The sequence below is a fragment of the Budorcas taxicolor genome, chromosome 24, assembly GCF_023091745.1.
Source record: "Budorcas taxicolor isolate Tak-1 chromosome 24, Takin1.1, whole genome shotgun sequence".
Taxonomy (NCBI): Eukaryota; Metazoa; Chordata; class Mammalia; order Artiodactyla; family Bovidae; genus Budorcas; species Budorcas taxicolor.
This window is the reverse complement of record NC_068933.1, coordinates 18,900,687-18,918,792: the sequence shown is the minus strand read 5'-3', so window position 1 is coordinate 18,918,792 and position 18,106 is coordinate 18,900,687. Positions and strand designations below refer to the sequence as shown.

At 42.2% G+C, this 18,106-nt stretch overlaps 1 protein-coding gene across 2 annotated transcripts in view; it reads right to left on the bottom strand.

Annotated features, from left to right (window-relative positions):
* Window positions 1-18,106, bottom strand: part of MTUS1 (microtubule associated scaffold protein 1) — a 157,839-nt gene that overhangs the window by 101,345 nt on the left and 38,388 nt on the right. For both annotated transcript variants that reach the window (XM_052661294.1, XM_052661295.1), the window contains exon 3: window positions 16,609-16,804. In XM_052661294.1, the coding sequence (XP_052517254.1) occupies window positions 16,609-16,804 (196 nt within the window). The remainder of the gene's footprint in view (window positions 1-16,608; window positions 16,805-18,106) is intronic.

Below are 18,106 nucleotides of genomic sequence, written 5' to 3'. Positions count from 1 at the left end.
GGCAGTTAACAGTTGGCATTAAGTAGCTTTAAGTTTAAGATGGCATTAATGCCAGGCTAAGAACTTTAGACCTTAATTATGGGGGGTGGAGCGTGAAGTGGGGGAGCGGGGCTCTGCAGCTTTCTGAGCTCTTACATCAGAACTTGATCCTGGGGCAGCCCTGTGAAGAGCGGACGGAAGGGAAGAGTTTAAAATCAGGGGAACATTTAGGAAGCTAGTGCGCTTGCCAGGGCTAGAGGCGATGGGGATTTTAACTAGACAGTGAAAAGGAGATCACTGAGGTCAGTCTGGATATATACGCCACATATTAATAAGTGCAATTTAAAGTATAAATTACTATAGAAAGTATAATTATTATTAAGGAATGCAAGGGCCATTAACTACTAGAGCCAGGAAGAGAAAACGCCAAATGTATAACATAGATAGTTAAAATACAAACAAAAAAAAAGAAAAGAATATATTTACAGCTGTAATTGTAACTTGGGCTCTTTAAACACTACTATAAAGAGGAAGTGAGCTTTGGAGTAATTCTCTATTACTAGGAATTATTATCATGAAACTAAAGTATGGCTACCCAAAGGAATAAAGAATTAACTATCAGTTATGGGGGAAAATCATACATGTGTCAAACTGCGGCCACAGACTCACTCTCAACCCAGAATGACCAAATTCTCTCATTGACACTAATGCATATATTTAAAATTTTGCTTTGAGGTAGAGTATTGTCTAAAAATTATTTAAATAGATCTGATAAGCTGCTTACGAAATACTGTACAGCAATCAACAGCTTTCTGATGTACCAGGCGCAAAAAGGAAAAGATCCTTTGCATTAGCAACAAAAAGCAATTACACACACAGACATGTACACACACACTATTTCTATGGAGAAACATGTCAAACAAGTGTTAGTATAATGAAAAATTACAAAAGTGAGCAGCATAAAAGATCTGAATAAGTGGGACATACACGTTCATTCTTCTCTGAATTAATGTATTGACTCTTGTTCCTAGATAAATCATACGTGATTATTTTCAAAGAGGAAATTGGAAGAATTTTTAAAAGAGCAATTTAAACTAGAATAGGAAGAATAGTCAGAATTTTTTAGAACATAAAAATGAGGACTGTAATTCAACAGCAACAACAACAAAACTGATTTAACAATGGGCAAAGAACTTGGATAGAACTTGCTCAAAAGAAGACATTTGTGGCCAAGAAGCACATGAGAAATTGCTCACCGTCCTTAGTCATTAGGGAAATGCAAATCAAAACTACAATAAGATACCACTTCACATCTATTTGTATGGCTATTATAAAAACAAGACAGAAAATAATTGTCAGTAAGAAGGTGAGGAAATTAGAACTCTGCACTGGTGCCAGGACAGTAAAATGGTATAGCTGCTTTGAAAATGGGCCGTTGGGTTTCTCAAAAAAATTAAAACCAGAACTGCTTTATGATTCAGCAATTCAGCTTCTGGGTAGTCATCCAAAAGAACTGAAAGCAGGACCTTCAACAGAGACCAGTACACCAGGTTCATGGTAACACTATTCACAATAGCCAAAAGGCGGAAGCAATGCAAGTGTCCATCAGTGGATGCCCGGGTGAAGAACATCTGGCACGTACATGATTACCATGACATATTTATTCAGCCTTTAAACAGGGAGGAAATTATGACATGGGCTACAACGTAGATGGACCCAAAGACCTTACGCTAAGTGAAATAAACTAGTTCCAAAAGGACAAATGACTCGTCTCACGTGAGGGGCCTGGAGCAGTCAAATTCACAGACAGAGAACAGAATGGGGGTTGCCAGGGGCTGAGGGAAGGGGAGGCTGGGGAGTTCATGTTTATTGGACAGAGTTTCAGATGCAGAAGAGGAAAAGCTCTGGAGATGGGACGGTGGTGGGGACTGTACGTCAATAGCAATGGACGTCATACCCAAGCTGTATCCTGAAGTTGTTAAAATGGTAAATTTTCCATAGTATTTGCTTCATCACAATTTTTTTAAAGTTTAAAAACTTAGAAGGAATTTGTTACTAGTTCATTACAGTGTAAAATAGTAAAACAGTCTAGCAATGGCAAAAACATACTGACAGATTAACAAACGGGTGTGTCAATCTCAGAAATACAAAAATTTAGAACAAGATAGTGGAGATACTTCAAATCAGTGAAGACACCCATTTGTGGTATTTACATATGTGAATCAAAAAACAATTAAAATGTGAGAAGCAGCATGGTGTAGTAGTTAAAAGTCGACAATCTGGAGTCAGACTTGTCATTCAATAGTTAAGTTGTGTTCAACTTTGCGAGCCCAAGGACTGTGGCATGCCAGGCTCCTTTGTCCCCCATTATCTCCCGCAGCCTGCTCCAATTCATGTCCATCGAGTCGGTGATGCTACGTAAACATCTCATCTTCTGCCGCTCCCTTCTCCTTCTGCCCTCAATCTTTCCCTGCCTAGGTTTAAACCCAGCTCCGCCACACATGCACTGAGGGCAGCCTCCTTAACTTCTCTATGCCGTGTCCTCATACATAAAAGAATGTGGGTGATTATAGTGGACTCATTTCACAGGTGCTCGGGACATTTAGATGAGTTTATATTTTAGCACATAGTAAGTGGCATATAAATATCAGCTACTAGTTCTCATCATACACCACAAATATTTATAAAATTGGATTAAAAAGGAAACTAAAACCATACAAATTAACCATAATAATTATAGATCTGCTTTCAGTTGTGAATCATAAAAACACAAAAAATTACAAGATGTATGTGACCATAAAAAACAGAAAATTTTCTAAATTGTATGCAAAATAAAGTCATACAGTGAAACACAAGCCAAGGGACGACAGATAATATCAACTCAGTAACAAAGCATCATATGCCCCCAAACAGTACAAGACAGCAAAAGATCTAAACAAGAATAAATTAAAATAGAACTCTTGTTTTTTTTTTTTCAATTTAACCTTATCGCGTCTAACATCTCTGTCTTCCCAAATGGCACTCCTAATCTCCATTTCCATTGCTCATCTTATAGAAAGCTTCAAATAAGCCAAATACTTGCGTTTCTAACCATTCTTCAAGTTATGGGTAACCATGTGATCCGGTGTATGCCAATAAGACTTAAATGTAAGAGTGCCAGGGGGCAAGGTGCTCAGTAGGACTTTTCCTTCCTGATGAACGTAGGCAGGCATGTCAGGAGAAAGGCCGGCCTCCGCTCAGCCCACCACTCCCAGCCTCTGCCCAGCAGCAGCAGGACCTTGGAACCCTTAGCGACCATACTTTAACTGAAAAGTCCCTGACGAAAGCAACGCGCGGAGGCAGGACGAGCGGAAGGACAGAAGAGGTGACAATACTCAGTCACCCACCCAGGAACTGCCTGCGTCTGGCTTCCTGTTAAATAAACACACAATACTGCTAGTCTAAAACAATTTTTGTCTTAAGTACCACATGTTCCTTCCTCCTACCTTTCTGCTGTCCCTTCCTGCTCATTATTGTGACTCCTTCTCCTCTCTCCAGCCCTTTAAAGCCAGGAAGACCCCAGAGGCACTTCGTACATACTCCACGGAGCTCCCTAAAGGACCCTTGACCTGTTCTTGTGCTCTGATCCAGTTCAGTGGCTTTAAACACCATCTACCTGTTGATGAATCTCAAACTAATCTCCCTTGACTCCTCCTTCACACTCTAGACATTAGCCCGCCTTTCCATGCTGCACCTTCACTTACGTATCTAATATTCATCTCAACATGATGTTTGTACAACTGAGATCCCGATACCCACCTCCCAGCATCTGTGTCTCCTTCCTGCTTCCCCATCTCAGCATTCTGCCACTGCTCATACCGGAATACTAGAGCCATCTCTGACTCCTCTCTTTTGCTTTTGCCCCTCATTCCACCAGTAAACCCCATTGGCTTTATTTTCAACACATATATCTAGAATCTGGATCCCTCTAAAACCCTATCCAAGTAGCTCTGTGTAATCCAGTCTCCTGCCATGATTACAGAGAAACATCACTGAGCTTTCTGATGCAGCCCTCACCCCATTCCGTGCATTCTCTCCACATCTGTCACAGTGATTGTTAAAATTAAAGTCACTTCGGAAGGATGGGCAATACCGTTAGGTAGGGACTTTGAGACTGGTATTTAAAATGGATAAACAACAAGGACCTACTGTACAGCACAAGGGACTCTGCTCTGTGTAATGTGGCAGCCTGGATAGGAGGAGAGTTTGGGGGAGAATGGATACATGTGTATGTATGGCTGAGTCTCCTTGCTGTCCACCCGAAACTATCACAACATTGTTAATCAGCTATACTCCAATTTAAAAAAAAAATCCAAGTCACTTAGGTTAAAAGCCAAAGTCCTTATGATTTTCAAGACTGTGACCTGGCTCTCTACTACCTGTCAAACCTCATCTCCTAGCTCATCTCCTCTCTCCTAGTTTCCTTATCTCATTCCTTGCTACCCCTGGAGCTGTCAGTTGGACACTGCCTCAGGGCCTTCCCACTTGCTTCTTCTTCTCACTGGTACAGTTTTCTTCCAGATGTTCACATACTGGGTCCCCAGGCCACCACACAAAAGCCACGGCTCCATCCCCCCACCCACGCTCTCTGTCCCTCTCTCTCCCACCCCCAGAAACCCCAACATTTCACATTCCCCCTATTCCATGTTAGTATTTCTTCTCTCTTTAGTACTGGAGGTTGCCAAACATCCTTTATATTTTACTTACGAAGGCCCTGTCTCTCCTACCAGAATGTAACTTCACAGAGGGCACATTGTGACCTTGTATTCACTTCAATTTCTGAGCATGTTGCCCCTTGTATCTACATTCATCTGACAAATATTTGAGCGCCAAGCATATGCCAATTAAAATAAGATATTTTACTTTCCTAAAGAGCGAATATCTGGCAAGATTGTCAATGAGGGGAATATAGCCAATATTTTTTATAATAACTAAAATGGAGTATGACCTTAAAGAATTATGAATCATTACACACCTATAACTTATATAATATTGTATAGCAACTATACTTTAATTAAAGAAAAATTTAAAACATATATTGGCTAGGGTGCTGGGATAAACGCTTACACACTCAGAGCAGGAGCACAGACTTGCATGTTGTTCCTAAAGGGCAACTTGCAACGTGTATCAAAAGTCTTACAAATGCCCACACCCTCTGATTCCACTTAAAGGAATGTATCTAAGTAATTTCTCTGATCAGCTTAAGTACTAATATACAAAGGCCTTCAGTGCAGAGTTGTTTAACCTACTGAAAAACACTGGAAACAATGTGATGTTCAAAGAAGTCTGAAGAAACAAATTACAACACATTTAGGCTATAACAGAGTCATTTTAAGTCGTGTCTTAAAAAGAATATACAAAAACTTCAAAAGTCTATCAAAATAGGCACCATACCTTTTAAAATGAAAAAGAATTTCAATCAAGTAAGTGCCTACTGACTGTTAGGTTTGGGGTTTACTACCCACTTTTCTTGGTGGTTCAGACATTAAAGAGTCTGCCTACCATGCAAGATACCGGGTTCAATTCCTATGTCAGGAAGATCCCCTGGAGGAGGGAATGGCAACCCACTCCAGTATTCTTGCCTGGAGAATTCCATGGACAGAGGAGACTCACGGACTACAGTTCACAGGGTCACAAAGAGTTGAACATGACCGAGTAACCAATACTTACCCTTTTTCAGAAATTGTTTTTCCCCATCAGAAATATGTGAGCATATAGGCATGAGAATATGCAAAAAGGAGAAGTAGTGAACAGCTATAAATCATGAAGAAAAGGCTGGCATTGATTAGATTAAGATGTTCCCCACTCCGCCACTTGCTCTTTTAAACAGCCTGCTGGGAAGAGAGCATTAGAAACCTGATGTGATATTCAAAGCATTAATAATGGGCTAAATTCATGATACAATGGGGCAGAGTAAGGTTTACCTTGCTTGGGACAACGCCTGCCATGTTCCTTTCTTGACCTTGACAGACCTGGCCTCTGTCCAAACCCCTTATCTTTGCTGACTGCTTAAACACCATTGCTTCCCTGATAGCTCAGTTGGTAAAGAATCCTCCTGCAATGCAGGAGCCCTGGGTTCAATTCCTGGATCGAGAAGATCCCCTGGAGAAGGGACAGGCTACCCACTCCAGTATTCTTGGGCTTCCCCTGTGGCTCAGCTGGTAAAGAATCCGCCTGCAATGTGGGAGACCTGGGTTCGATCCCTGGGTTGGGAAGATTCCCTGGAGAAGGGGAAGAAGGGAAAGGCTACCCACTCCAGTATTCTGGCTTGGAGAATTCCATGAACTCTGTAGTCCATGGGATCGAAAAAAGTCAGACTGAGTGACTTTCACTAAACACCAATGCACTTTAATTACTTACCTGCCCTCCTCAATTGGTCCACACATTCTGTACTGAATGCCCAAGACCTTTACATTCTATACTCTGAACCTTAGCTTCCCATTTATTGATACTTCCTAGGATACCAGCCAAGTACTAAAAAACACTTGAATTCATATGCATCCTTCTTATTTTTAATTCTGGGATTTCAGGGGCAGAAATTAAAAAGCAGAGAGCATCAACACTAACCCAAGACTCTTATGTATGTAAAAGTACACCTCCATTATATTAGAGAATTATCTATATTATTACTGCAAGAAAGAAACTCAACAAACTTTGATATTTGTAAAGTTATACCCTCCTAAATCCCTAGAGCTCTTTTTTTTTAATAGTACTGTAAGGATAGATGTGACGAGGGATGAATTGCCATTGCCCCCTTCTAAGAATGGGCCAAGAATCATGTCTCACCCATTCCATGATTCCTCAAGCTCTGGAGTAAGAATTGCACAGTGCACACTTTCAAACTCTCTGCCAAGGGAACAAATGAAGTGCAAGTGTGAGTCATTCAGTCTGCCTGACTCTTTGTGACCCTATGGACTGTAGCCTGCTAGGCTCCTCTGTCCATGGAATTCTCCAGGCAAGCATATGGGAGTGGGGAGCCATTTCCTTCTCCAGGGGCTCTTCCCAACCCAGAGATTTAACCTGGGTCTCCTGTATTGCAGGCAGATTCTTTACCATCTAAACCACAAACTGCCTACAAAAATCCAGAATTTCAGAAGCATTCTACATTTATATATTGTAAAATATGACTTTATATTCCACATTCTTGAATTAGCTAAGGCAATATTATACTAGTAGAGTAAAAGAAACTGTCCTCTGTACAACCACAACTATTTCCTTAAGTTCAAGGGTATACCATTCAGGTATGACCTAAATCAAATCCTTCACAATTATACAGTGGAAGTGACAAACAGATTCAAGGGATTAGATCTGATAGACAGAGTGCCTGAAGAACTATGAATGGAGGCTCATGACATTGTACAGGAGGCTGTGATCAAAACCATCCCCAATAAAAAGAAATGCAAAAAGACAAAATGGTTGTCTGAGGAGGGCTTACAAATAGCTGAGAAAAGAGAAGTGAAAGGCAAAGATGAGGAAAGATACACCCATCTGAATGCAGAGTTCCAAAGACTAGCAAGGAGAGATAAGAAAGCCTGCCTCAGTGATCAATGCAAAAAAAAACAGAGGAAAAAAACAGAATGGGAAAGACTAGAGATCTCTTCAAGAAAATTAGAGCTACCAAGGGTACATTTCATGCAAAGATGGGCACAATAAAGGACAGAAACAGTATGGACCTAACAGAAGCAGAAGATATTAAGAAGAGGTGGCAAGAATACACAGAAGAACTATACAAAAAAGATCTTCATGACCCAGATAACCACAATGTGTGATCACTCACCTAGAGCCAGACATCCTGGAGAGCGAGGTCAAGCGGGCCTTAGGAAGCATCACTATGAACAAAGCTAGTGGAGGTGATGGAATTCCAGTTGAGCTATTTCAAATCCTGAAAGATGATAATGTGTAAGTGCTGCACTCACTATGGCAGCAAATTTGGGGAACTCAGCAGTGGCCACAGGACTGGAAAAGGTCAGTTTTCATTCCAATCCCAAAGAAAGGAAATGCCAAAGAATGTTCAAACTACCACACAATTGCATTCATCTCACATGCTAGCAAAGTAATGCTCAAAATTCTCCAAGCTAGACTTCAACAGTATCTGAACTGAGAAATTCCAGAAGTTCAAGCTGGATTTAGAAAGGCAGCGGAACCAGAGATCAAATTGCCAACATCCACTAGATCATCGAGAAATCAAAAAGAGTTCCAGAAAAACATCTACTTTTGCTTTATTGACTACGCCAAAGTCTTTGACTATGTGAATCACAACAAACTGTAGAAAATTCTTAAACAGATGGGAATATCAGACTACCTGATCTGCCTCCTGAAAAATCTGTGTGCAGGTCAGGAAGCAACAGTTAGAACTGGACATGGAAAAACAGACTGGTTCCAAATGGGGAAAAGAGTATGTCAAGGCTGTATATTGTCACCCCAATTATTAACTTAGATGCAGAGTATATCATGTGAAATGCCAGACTGGATGAAGCACAAGCTGAAATCAAGATTGCCAGAAGAAATATCAATAACCTAATATATGCAGAAGACACTACCCTTATGGCAAGAAGTGAAGAAAAACTAAAAAATCTCTTGATGAAAGTGAAAAAGGAGAGTAAAAGAGTTGGCTTAAAACTCAACATTCAAAAAAATAAGATCATGGCATCCGGTTCCATCACTTCATGGCAAATAGATGGGGAATCAATGGAAACAGGGACAGACTTTATTTTGGGGGGCTCCAAAATCACTGCAGAAGGTGACTGCAGCCATGAAATTAAAAGACACTTGCTCCTTGGAAGAAAAGCTACGACAAACTTAGCATATTAAAAAGTAGAGACGTTACTCTGCTTACAAAGGACTGTCTAGTCAAAGCTATGGTTTTTCCAGTGGTCATGTATGGATGTGAGAGTTGGACTGTGAAGAAAGCTGAGTGCCAAAGAATTGATGCCTTTGAACTGTGGTGTTGGAGAAGACTCTTGAGAGTCCCTTGGACTGCAAGGAGATCCAATCAGTCCATCCTAAATGAAATCAGTCCTGGATATTCATCAGAAGGACTGAGGCTGATGCTGAAGCTTCAATACTTTGGCCACCTGATGGGAAGAACTGACTCATTTGAAAAGACCCTGGGATGCTGGGAAAGACTGAAGGCAGGAGGAGAAGGGGATGACATAGGATGAGATGGTTGGATGACATCACCAATTCTATGGACATGAGTTTGAGCAAACTCCAGGAGTTGGTGATGGACAGGGAAGCCTGGTGTACTGCAGTCCATGGAGCCACAAAGAATTGGACACGACTGACTCAGCTAAGAGTAAACTCAAAGGATAAAGTGAGTCACAACAAAAACAGCAAGTCTTAAGAGGGCAGTAGTCTGACAGAGAAAAAAGAACATCCCACAAACAAGGTTCTCATGATGACTCCAATTACACAGGAGCATAGTGTTTATGGTGATACTGTCAGTACCTGTTGCTGCAAGTAAGTTCACAAGATGCCTGCTGTTTCGGGTGGAGCTTCAACCAAAATAACTCCCTGCGTCATGGGCCTGGGAACACATGCCCCATAACTAAGGATGTAGTAAGTCAAAGGCTTAGAAATGTTGCGTGGCCTTCCAGGTACCACAAAGATGAACAAGGATCTTCACGTGTTCATCAGCAAATGTACTGCCCTGGTCATGAGAGATCTTACCGTTACTCACAAGAGAATTCCTAATAAGAGCCAAGGCCACAGTAGGGAGCCTCCTGGCTCATTGAAAACCAAGGCCCACAAGCAGAGCTATACTTTCAACACTGAGGTCACAGAGACTCAGAACGGAACACTCTCTTTAATCTGCTACCCTTTCTAAGCCAACAAAAACAAACCAATCAATAAAATCTGCACAAGCTCCCCTGAAAGAAATCACCTAATCTCACAAAAATGAGCCAGAAAATCTGAAAGATGAAGCTGCCCATTCTCCACAGCTGGGGCTCTGAATCTTCACTCTTAACCCCTCAACCTTTTATCTGGATCTGCACACCCTGCATCTCCGTCTCTGTTTCAGAGACAAGCCTGCCTGTGCCCTGTACACATGGGTGCTCCCCTGCTCGGCTGTCACTCATCCCATCCTTCATCTCTGTACCAGCTCTTTCCCTACAGCTTCTTCACCTTCCTTACAGTTTTAATGTCTTAACCCTCACACACACAACACATAGCCCTTCAAGGTGCTTTCTCAGTCTTTAGCCTCTTCAAGTTCAACATGCCTCCAAACTAACCCATTATTTTCTCTCTCTTTTTTTCTGGCCGTATAACAAAGCACGCAGGATCTTAGATCCCAGGCAGGGATCGAACCTGCAGCCCTGCAATGGAAGCATGGAATCTCAACCCCTGGACCACCAGGGAAGTCTCCCATCATTTTCTTTCTGACAGCCTCTTCTCACTGCTCTAGGCCCTATTTCACCCCAAGACCATTCAGACAAGAAAGTTGGGCAGAAACTTTGACCATTCACCACCAGTGGGGCTTACCAGACCCTCTTCCTGCAAGAACATTTTTATTATTTTCACTCTGCTCTCTACTCCCAAACACCAGGGTGACTCTTAAAAGTCTGTGCCTAAACTATTAGGACTGATCTGCCTCAACCTTTCTTGGGGCTCACTCATCACTTACCCAACACACGGCCTGCTTGAAGCATGGCTGACACCACCTTTTATCTTCCCCAAACACCCCAGGTCCCTCATAAGGCTACATTTGCACCCTTGGGAACGCCAGCAACTTCCCAGGCCTGGAAACGCCCCCAGAGGCACATTCCAAGGCCAGCTCAATGTCACCACCCTTTTCCAGTCTTCCCTCTGGCTAAGTTAGTGGTGTTCCCTTTACTGTGGACACACGGTACCTCATACAAGTTTCCAGGCAAGTCAAGCCAGATAACATTTGAACACCTGTTGTGCAATAGGTACACTGTGCTGAGGGCTGGAAAGGATAAAAATAACTAAGACCTGGACTCTATCCTTATGGGTGGCATGGAGATGGAAGAAAATAACTATAGCCCAGCACAATAAATGCAGGTTATCACAGAAAACAGGACAGTTCAGCTGGGGTATGAAGAAGGAAAAGGTGGTGTTCAAATGATTTTCTGTAACCCTTTCCTACCTCACCCTCCAACCAGGGAGTTCATTAATAGGGCACATAAGTCATGTTTATATTCTCCGAATCTAGCAGACCGCCCGGCACAGAGCAGGCATGCCAAACATTTCTTGAATGGACAAATAAGACAGACTGCACGGTGTGTGAGTCACTGCGTGAAGCAATCATCCCCAGAATTACTTGCCAAGTGAGAACAGTGTGGAATGATCAAGAATTCACAGCAATGATGTGAATAAAGAAGAAGAGAGAAGACACTGTCTCTGCGGTGTCTGCAAGGCCCTCCTTGGTTGGCCTCATCCCCAGTCCCTCATACTCACACTCTCTCTCTCTCTCTCAGACATACACACCCACCCACACCTAGGACAGCTGCCTGGTTCTCAGACCCTACCCCCACTGCCTTGGTCTTCTCACTTGCATTCTCTCCACCTGATAACCAGATATTTCCCTCCTCCTCCCCCAGGTGTCTGCTCAAATATGTCACCTTATTTAAAGACCTAACTCCCTAACCTGCTCTGTTTCCCTCCTTGAAGTGAAGTTGCTCAGTCATGTCCGACTCTTTGCAACCCCATGGACCGTAGCCTACCAGGCTCCTCTGTCCATGGGATTTTCCAGGCAAAAGTAGTGGAATGGATTGCCATTTCCTTCTCCAGGGGATTGTCCCAACCCAGGGACTGAACCCAGGTCTCCTGCATTGTAGACAGATGTTTTACCATCTGAGCCAACAGGGAAGTCCTTAGCCGTTATCATTTTACACACACAACATTTTATCCACTACTTGGTTTTCTGACTAGAATTTAAGCTCCACAAAGGCAAAAATTTGCCTCTTCCATGCCACCTCTTCATGCCCAGTGCTTAGAGGAGATCCCAGCACAAGCAAGCCCTCAGAGGCTTATTCAATGACTGCGAGTACCCAACAGGCAGGGGCATGGAGCTGGGGACTCCCAGGCCTGTCTCCTGTCTCCACCAATTATTAGCCATGTCAATTTGGGCAAACTGCTTAAACTTTCCAAATCTCAAAATCCTCATTTGCAGGATGGGAATAATCATAGTATATATACATCCTGAGTTGTGAAAATTAAATTACACATTTAGAAATTATAATCTAAATTATACATTTAAAAGCTTAGAACAGTTAGCACTCAAAACACCTTACTACTATTATTTTTTTTTTTATTTTTATGGAGAACAACTACTATTATTATTTCTTTATGGAGAAAAAACACTATTATTATTTTTTTATGGAGAAAAACCTTGAGATACATTCTTTAAAATGTGAGTGAGTGAGTGGTTTAATTACATACAAATAAACAACATCTCTATGAGCAACATATTCAAGTTTGCTTTTAGAATGGTTATTAGGTGATCTTCCCTGGCTTTCAGTACTTCCGCAAGCGTGACTACATTTCTCATAATTTTGATTGCTATCTCTCTCAAACTCTTGCCTTGAAAAGGCCGAAACAGTACAGAAGTAAGCTGAAACAATTTAGAAAAACACTCGAGCACTAAATCAACAAGAAGCCGGTTTACAAAAACAACTGAGTGGGAAAGAAGGGAAACCTAGAAGGGTAGGCAAGTCATTACAGGTTTGGGATGTACTCCTGGTCTGAGAGGAATTTATTTTATGAATCCACATTAGATGAATGAATACAAAGGTTTACCCTTTGGAAATGGTCTTTAGTTTTCTTCTGGAGAAAGAGAACCAGTTCCTTCATGAGGCCTTGCTTCAGACTCTGGTATAATCAGACGGGTCCCTGAACATCCTTCTTTTCCTCCAAATTCTAAAGCACTTAAGGGCCCTCTGCACACCGCTTACAGATCCCTTTGAGCTGCTCTGCGGTTGCTGTAGGAACACGCTCTCACCCTCGCCAGGTAGTTAGTTTAAAGGTGCCCCACGGCAGAGGCATACTCTGCTTTATTTCTGTAATCCTGCCTACCTCAGGCTGGCCCCTGGCAGGGCAATTACAAGTGGCTATGAAGGAACACACACATTCATGATCTAAAGCCAGGCAAGAACTGGTATTACCTCTGAAAGAGGGTAGCAGGCAGTTTCTGAAGGCACTCGATCTCGAGGTATTTCCTAAGCAGTTGTTTTATTCAACAGCATTAATCTGCAATGCCCACATAAAACCATTTTCCTCACAGTAAATTGATACAGATTGTGAAGACAAGAGACGTGCCACAGTTTCGAATGTATTCAGCTGAGCCTAAGAATTTTTCCAAAACTCATGGTTAACTTGAAAGTGTTTCTTTGGGCTGATAACATCAAGGTGAAGAGCACGGACTCTGAGCCCTGTTACTGGTCAGAATCTGTGACCTCTGTGACTTTCTAGCTGCACAACCTGGACAAATGAGTCAACCTCAGTGTGATGGTTTCCTCTTCTGTAAAATGCAGGTAAGCCTCACAGACCTATTGTGAGGAGTAAAGGAACTTATAGGTGAGACGATAAAGACAAAGCCTGGAACCTGGAAAGCATGTTAACAAGTGTGAGCTGCTACTACTGGCATTATGATTATTATTAGAAATATTTTTCCTTGCTTATGTCATCTTATCTGAGTGGTTAAAACACACACATACTCCAAAAATGCAAAGATAACTTGCATATTAATCACTAATCTGGTTTCATATAAACTTCCAGATTTAAGTTACTTTTTTATTTCTAGTTTTAATGAGATGTGATTGACATACATCACCGTGTAAGTTTAAGGTGTGCAGCGTAATAGTCTGACTTACATGTATTGTAATTACCACAATAAGTTTAGTTAACATCCATCATCTCATATAGACACAATTAAAAAACTTTTTTCCTTGTTAGGAGACTTACTCTCAGGATTTATTCTCTTAACAACTTTCCTATATACTAATAGATAGCAGAGTTCACTACAGTTCTCAGGCTGTACATTACAATTCCCGAGTTTTGACAAGTGAAATGGAAAAGTTCCATTGGATTTAATCGCAAGTCTTCCTCATACTCATTTTATAGCTTCAAGAAAATGGCTACTTCACAGCTCCAGGTCTGGTTTTCTCCTTAGTTCTCTGAAAGGATTTATTGAAAACCCCAAGTGGGCTGGAACATTCCTGCTGGTTACCTTTCAGGAGAGCAACTTTGTATGAGCACAGGGGATGTCCATTTGGTTTCAATTTTCGAAGACACAAGCACTTCATTGTACGGCAAATGGCATCATGCTCTCCATGATCCAAAGGCACATTGTTTTTGCTGTTTGATTTTCTGTTCTAACTCTGTGATGATTAAGTTTCCTGTTCTCTATGACAAACACCTCTCAATTTACTGTCAGCGTGCAAACAAGTTATAGTTGCTATTAATTTTATTAAAAATAAACACATTTTAAACATAGCATCACCAAGTTAACCTTCCAACTATTCAACTCAAATGCAAACCCACACAATTTCTGGCTACAGTCATTTTTTTGCATTTATATATGGAAAATTACCAAGTATGAGATTCAGTTTTTGCCTAATTGAGTTTTTAACTTGGATTGAAAACTCTCCATGCATAACTTAGTTATTAAGCTTATGTGCACAGGTTAATAAAAGCTCAAAAAATGTCCTGTCTTTTCATGAAGACTAGGCAGACCTACTTTTCTCTCTTTAAGGCATGGCATTCTGTAGCATACAGTAAAGGGACTTCAAAAATATGTCACTCCTTGGTGGGATCACCTATATAAAAGAATCTCATCTTTTGCAATATATTCTGGGTACTGGCCTAATTTGTAGAAGTGTGTGTGCTTTAGGTTTTCTGGGATTTGAGCACCATGTGATAGAATTATACTACGAGCAGCCACTATTCAGAAAATTAGGTGAGCTCCACACCGTCCCTAGAAAGATGAGGACTGCAAAAGCCTGACAGTCTCAAACCCTGTCACTTCACAGAAGCTGCGGGAAGGTACATGACTAGCTCAGGCAGCTCCCTGGGGCCACGGCCCTGCCATAAGGTAGCGCTCCTCTCAACAGACCTGGCTGCCAATGGCTATGGCCCTCCCGGCCGCCAGGCCACAGGGGCCCCTGATGCCTGAGCAGGAAAGGGGCTTCCCATCTGCAAATCTGTGAGTCTTGGATGGCAGCAGCAGTAAGGACCAAAGCTTTGATCTCACTTCTGCCCAACTCCCCAGACTGGCAACATCCCGAATAAGGTTTATTGCTTCTCCCAACGTCTTGAGCGCCTCTTACTGTTGCTCTCCCAGAGTTCCTCTGGGGGTAGAAATGGAAATGCGTGCAAAGCCCCCTTCCTCCTCCTCCTCCTGGGTTTGCTCCTCACAACCCTCAATATCTGGGTGCACAAGCCCTTATTTATTTGGGCCTGGACCTAAATAAATCAACCTGTCTGCATGTTATATAAGCTTCTCACGTAACGGCTTCATAATAGGATTGGAAAATAAAACCTCAAAATCCTAAGGTGTAGACAGGTAAAGAGATCCCTGGGGATTTCACTGGTTTTGTTAAGTTTCTGCAGAATGTTCTCATGTCTGAGGACACAGAAACTTTGAGGCACTTTCTCCCCTAGACCATTCAACAGCAGCCACTATTTTTATAAGGGAACTCACTTCTAAATCTATCTGACATGCCTTTCATTTGCTCAGTGCTATACCTGCTAAAATGAGGGGTGTCCCCTGTGGAGTGCTCTCAGTCAACTGGAATGGCCAGCAGGCTTTTTGTCTTAGACTCTTTGAAAGGGGCTGCCTTCCCCACTTCCTGTTCTGAGTTTGTTACACAGAGAAATGCTAACCTCAGCCAAACTTAGGAAGACATTTAAGAGCTACTCTGGAAGCTCTCAAATTTTATAAATCTGCCTTCACTACTTCTAATATGCAAACCAATATAAACAACACTTGTATTAGAAAAATGTACCTCTGTAGTCACCTTCATATCCCCGAAGATTTTTAACATGTTTATTTGACTGCGTTAGGTCTTAGCTGTGGCATGTGGGACCCAGTTCTCTGACCAGGGATCAAACCCCGGCCCCCTGCATTGGGAGCGTGGAGTCTTAGCCACTGGACCACCAAGGACATTCCTCCTTGAAGATTTTATAAAACACTTTTCAGTAAAATTCAAGAAGAACACTAGTCTCATTTTTGATAAGGGCACATCATGAAGGGAATGTATCACACAAGTATTATTGAGCACTTCACTGTTGGTAAAACATCTGAAAGTGAAATGATTCCTGTATGACGAGGGCCTTCTTGTATATGGAGACATGCCTGCCTCTGGAGAGCTTTTATGTCGGTTTATACACATCTCTCTCCCCAACTAGCCATCAGCGTTGCTCAAGGATCAGAGCTGTGTCTTGGACTTCTTTTTCCACCTTCTCTGTGCAAGATGCTGGACCACAAAAGACTAAACGCTTTCGTGACACAATGCACTAGTGTTCTAGAACCAAAACCTGCCTCTCTGAGACAGGCTCCTGATGGGACCGATGTAAATCTGAATAATTCACGAGCTGCTCTACAGCACAGCTGAGTTATTTGACTCTTACCAGAACTGGACACACGCCTGATCCTCTGGGGAGACATGGCCCGATCGGAGGTGAGATTTCTGCTGTCACTATTCCGCCTCAAACAGGAAACAGAAGGCCCCACTCTGGCTTTCGGACCAGGTGTTTTCCTCAGAATGGAGGAGTTGGGCGTAGCCGGTCTCCCACCTGAGATGCTTGCAGGTTTGGAAGCGGAATCCTGTGGGGAAAAGAGGGAAGACGTCAGTCCAGGTCACGCCTTCCACTCCCACACCACCACTTCCTGATGGTGGTAGGTATGGGAAAGAAACAATTTCTGTCTAAACAGATACGCCCAGTGGATATTTTTCATTTTTACTATGAAGACATTTCTGCTCTTGATACTTGACTCTCTGCTTCACCGTGACCTGCCTTGGTTCCCATCAGGGAAACTGTGCCCAAGGTGACTGGTGCCGCAAGTTAAATTCAAGCTATAGCTTTCAATTCTTTCCCTAGATTTCCTCTCCATGGTCTCCAGCCCCCATGATGCCATCTTTCACTGGTTTCTCCCACAGAGCTCTTTCCTGGATTCCCGTCTATCCATCTGGTTATTCCTTCTCTGGGTTCTGTTCTTCTCTGCCTTTAAATGCTGGTCATGGCAAGTGTCCTAAACTTGGCCCTGGAAACTTTCTCACCATATACTCTCCCCAGATGACCTTGTCCACTCTTTCAACCATCACTAAGCCCTCATGTCTGAGTCAGCACTCTCTCCTGAGTTCCCCACATATTTAATTTCTTTCTTCATCTGCCTCACTTAGCATACTTCAGGTGCCTTGACCCAATAATGTTGGCAATAATCATATTATTGTTGTTTTTTTTACTAATCAACATACAGCCCTTTTAAAATGAAAAGTACATTCAAAATGTACATATCAATTCATGATCCTAATAACCCTTCAGGATGTTTTAACCACACTCCATTTCACAGCCGAAGAACATGAAGCAATTTCTAGAAATCAGGTGAATTTTACCCACCCATCTCAAAACTTAGCTTTTCTCATATTCACTACCATGTGCCCAAACACCTGACTTACACAGTGAAAGCTGTCTCTAGAAATCTCCTTTCTTAACTTCTGTATGTTTCTGTATCACCATTCCAACCACACACACAGAACACAGCAGACAGAGGCATAACCCAACCACCTTCAATTAAGTCAGACATTAACTTTACAAAAATGTAGAACAGTGCCAGTCTCTTCATTAAGTATTTTTGTTTTGGAAAATGTGGTTAGTTTTTAAAATGTTATATTAACACGCAACGGATTTATCTTTATTTCAAATGTATATACACTCTGGAAATGTCTTAGTTTTAATGTTAAATGCCACAAATGCTGACAGATGTAGCCCCTGTCAGTCTGCCTGAGCACAGGCTGCCTCATTTCTGCGATGCCTGGAACCATGTTCTGGTTTCCCCCGCCTCCAAAGCATCTCCCACTCCACTGCTCAGGGCATCTCTCAAAAGTCCAAACTGGGCCAGGAGGCT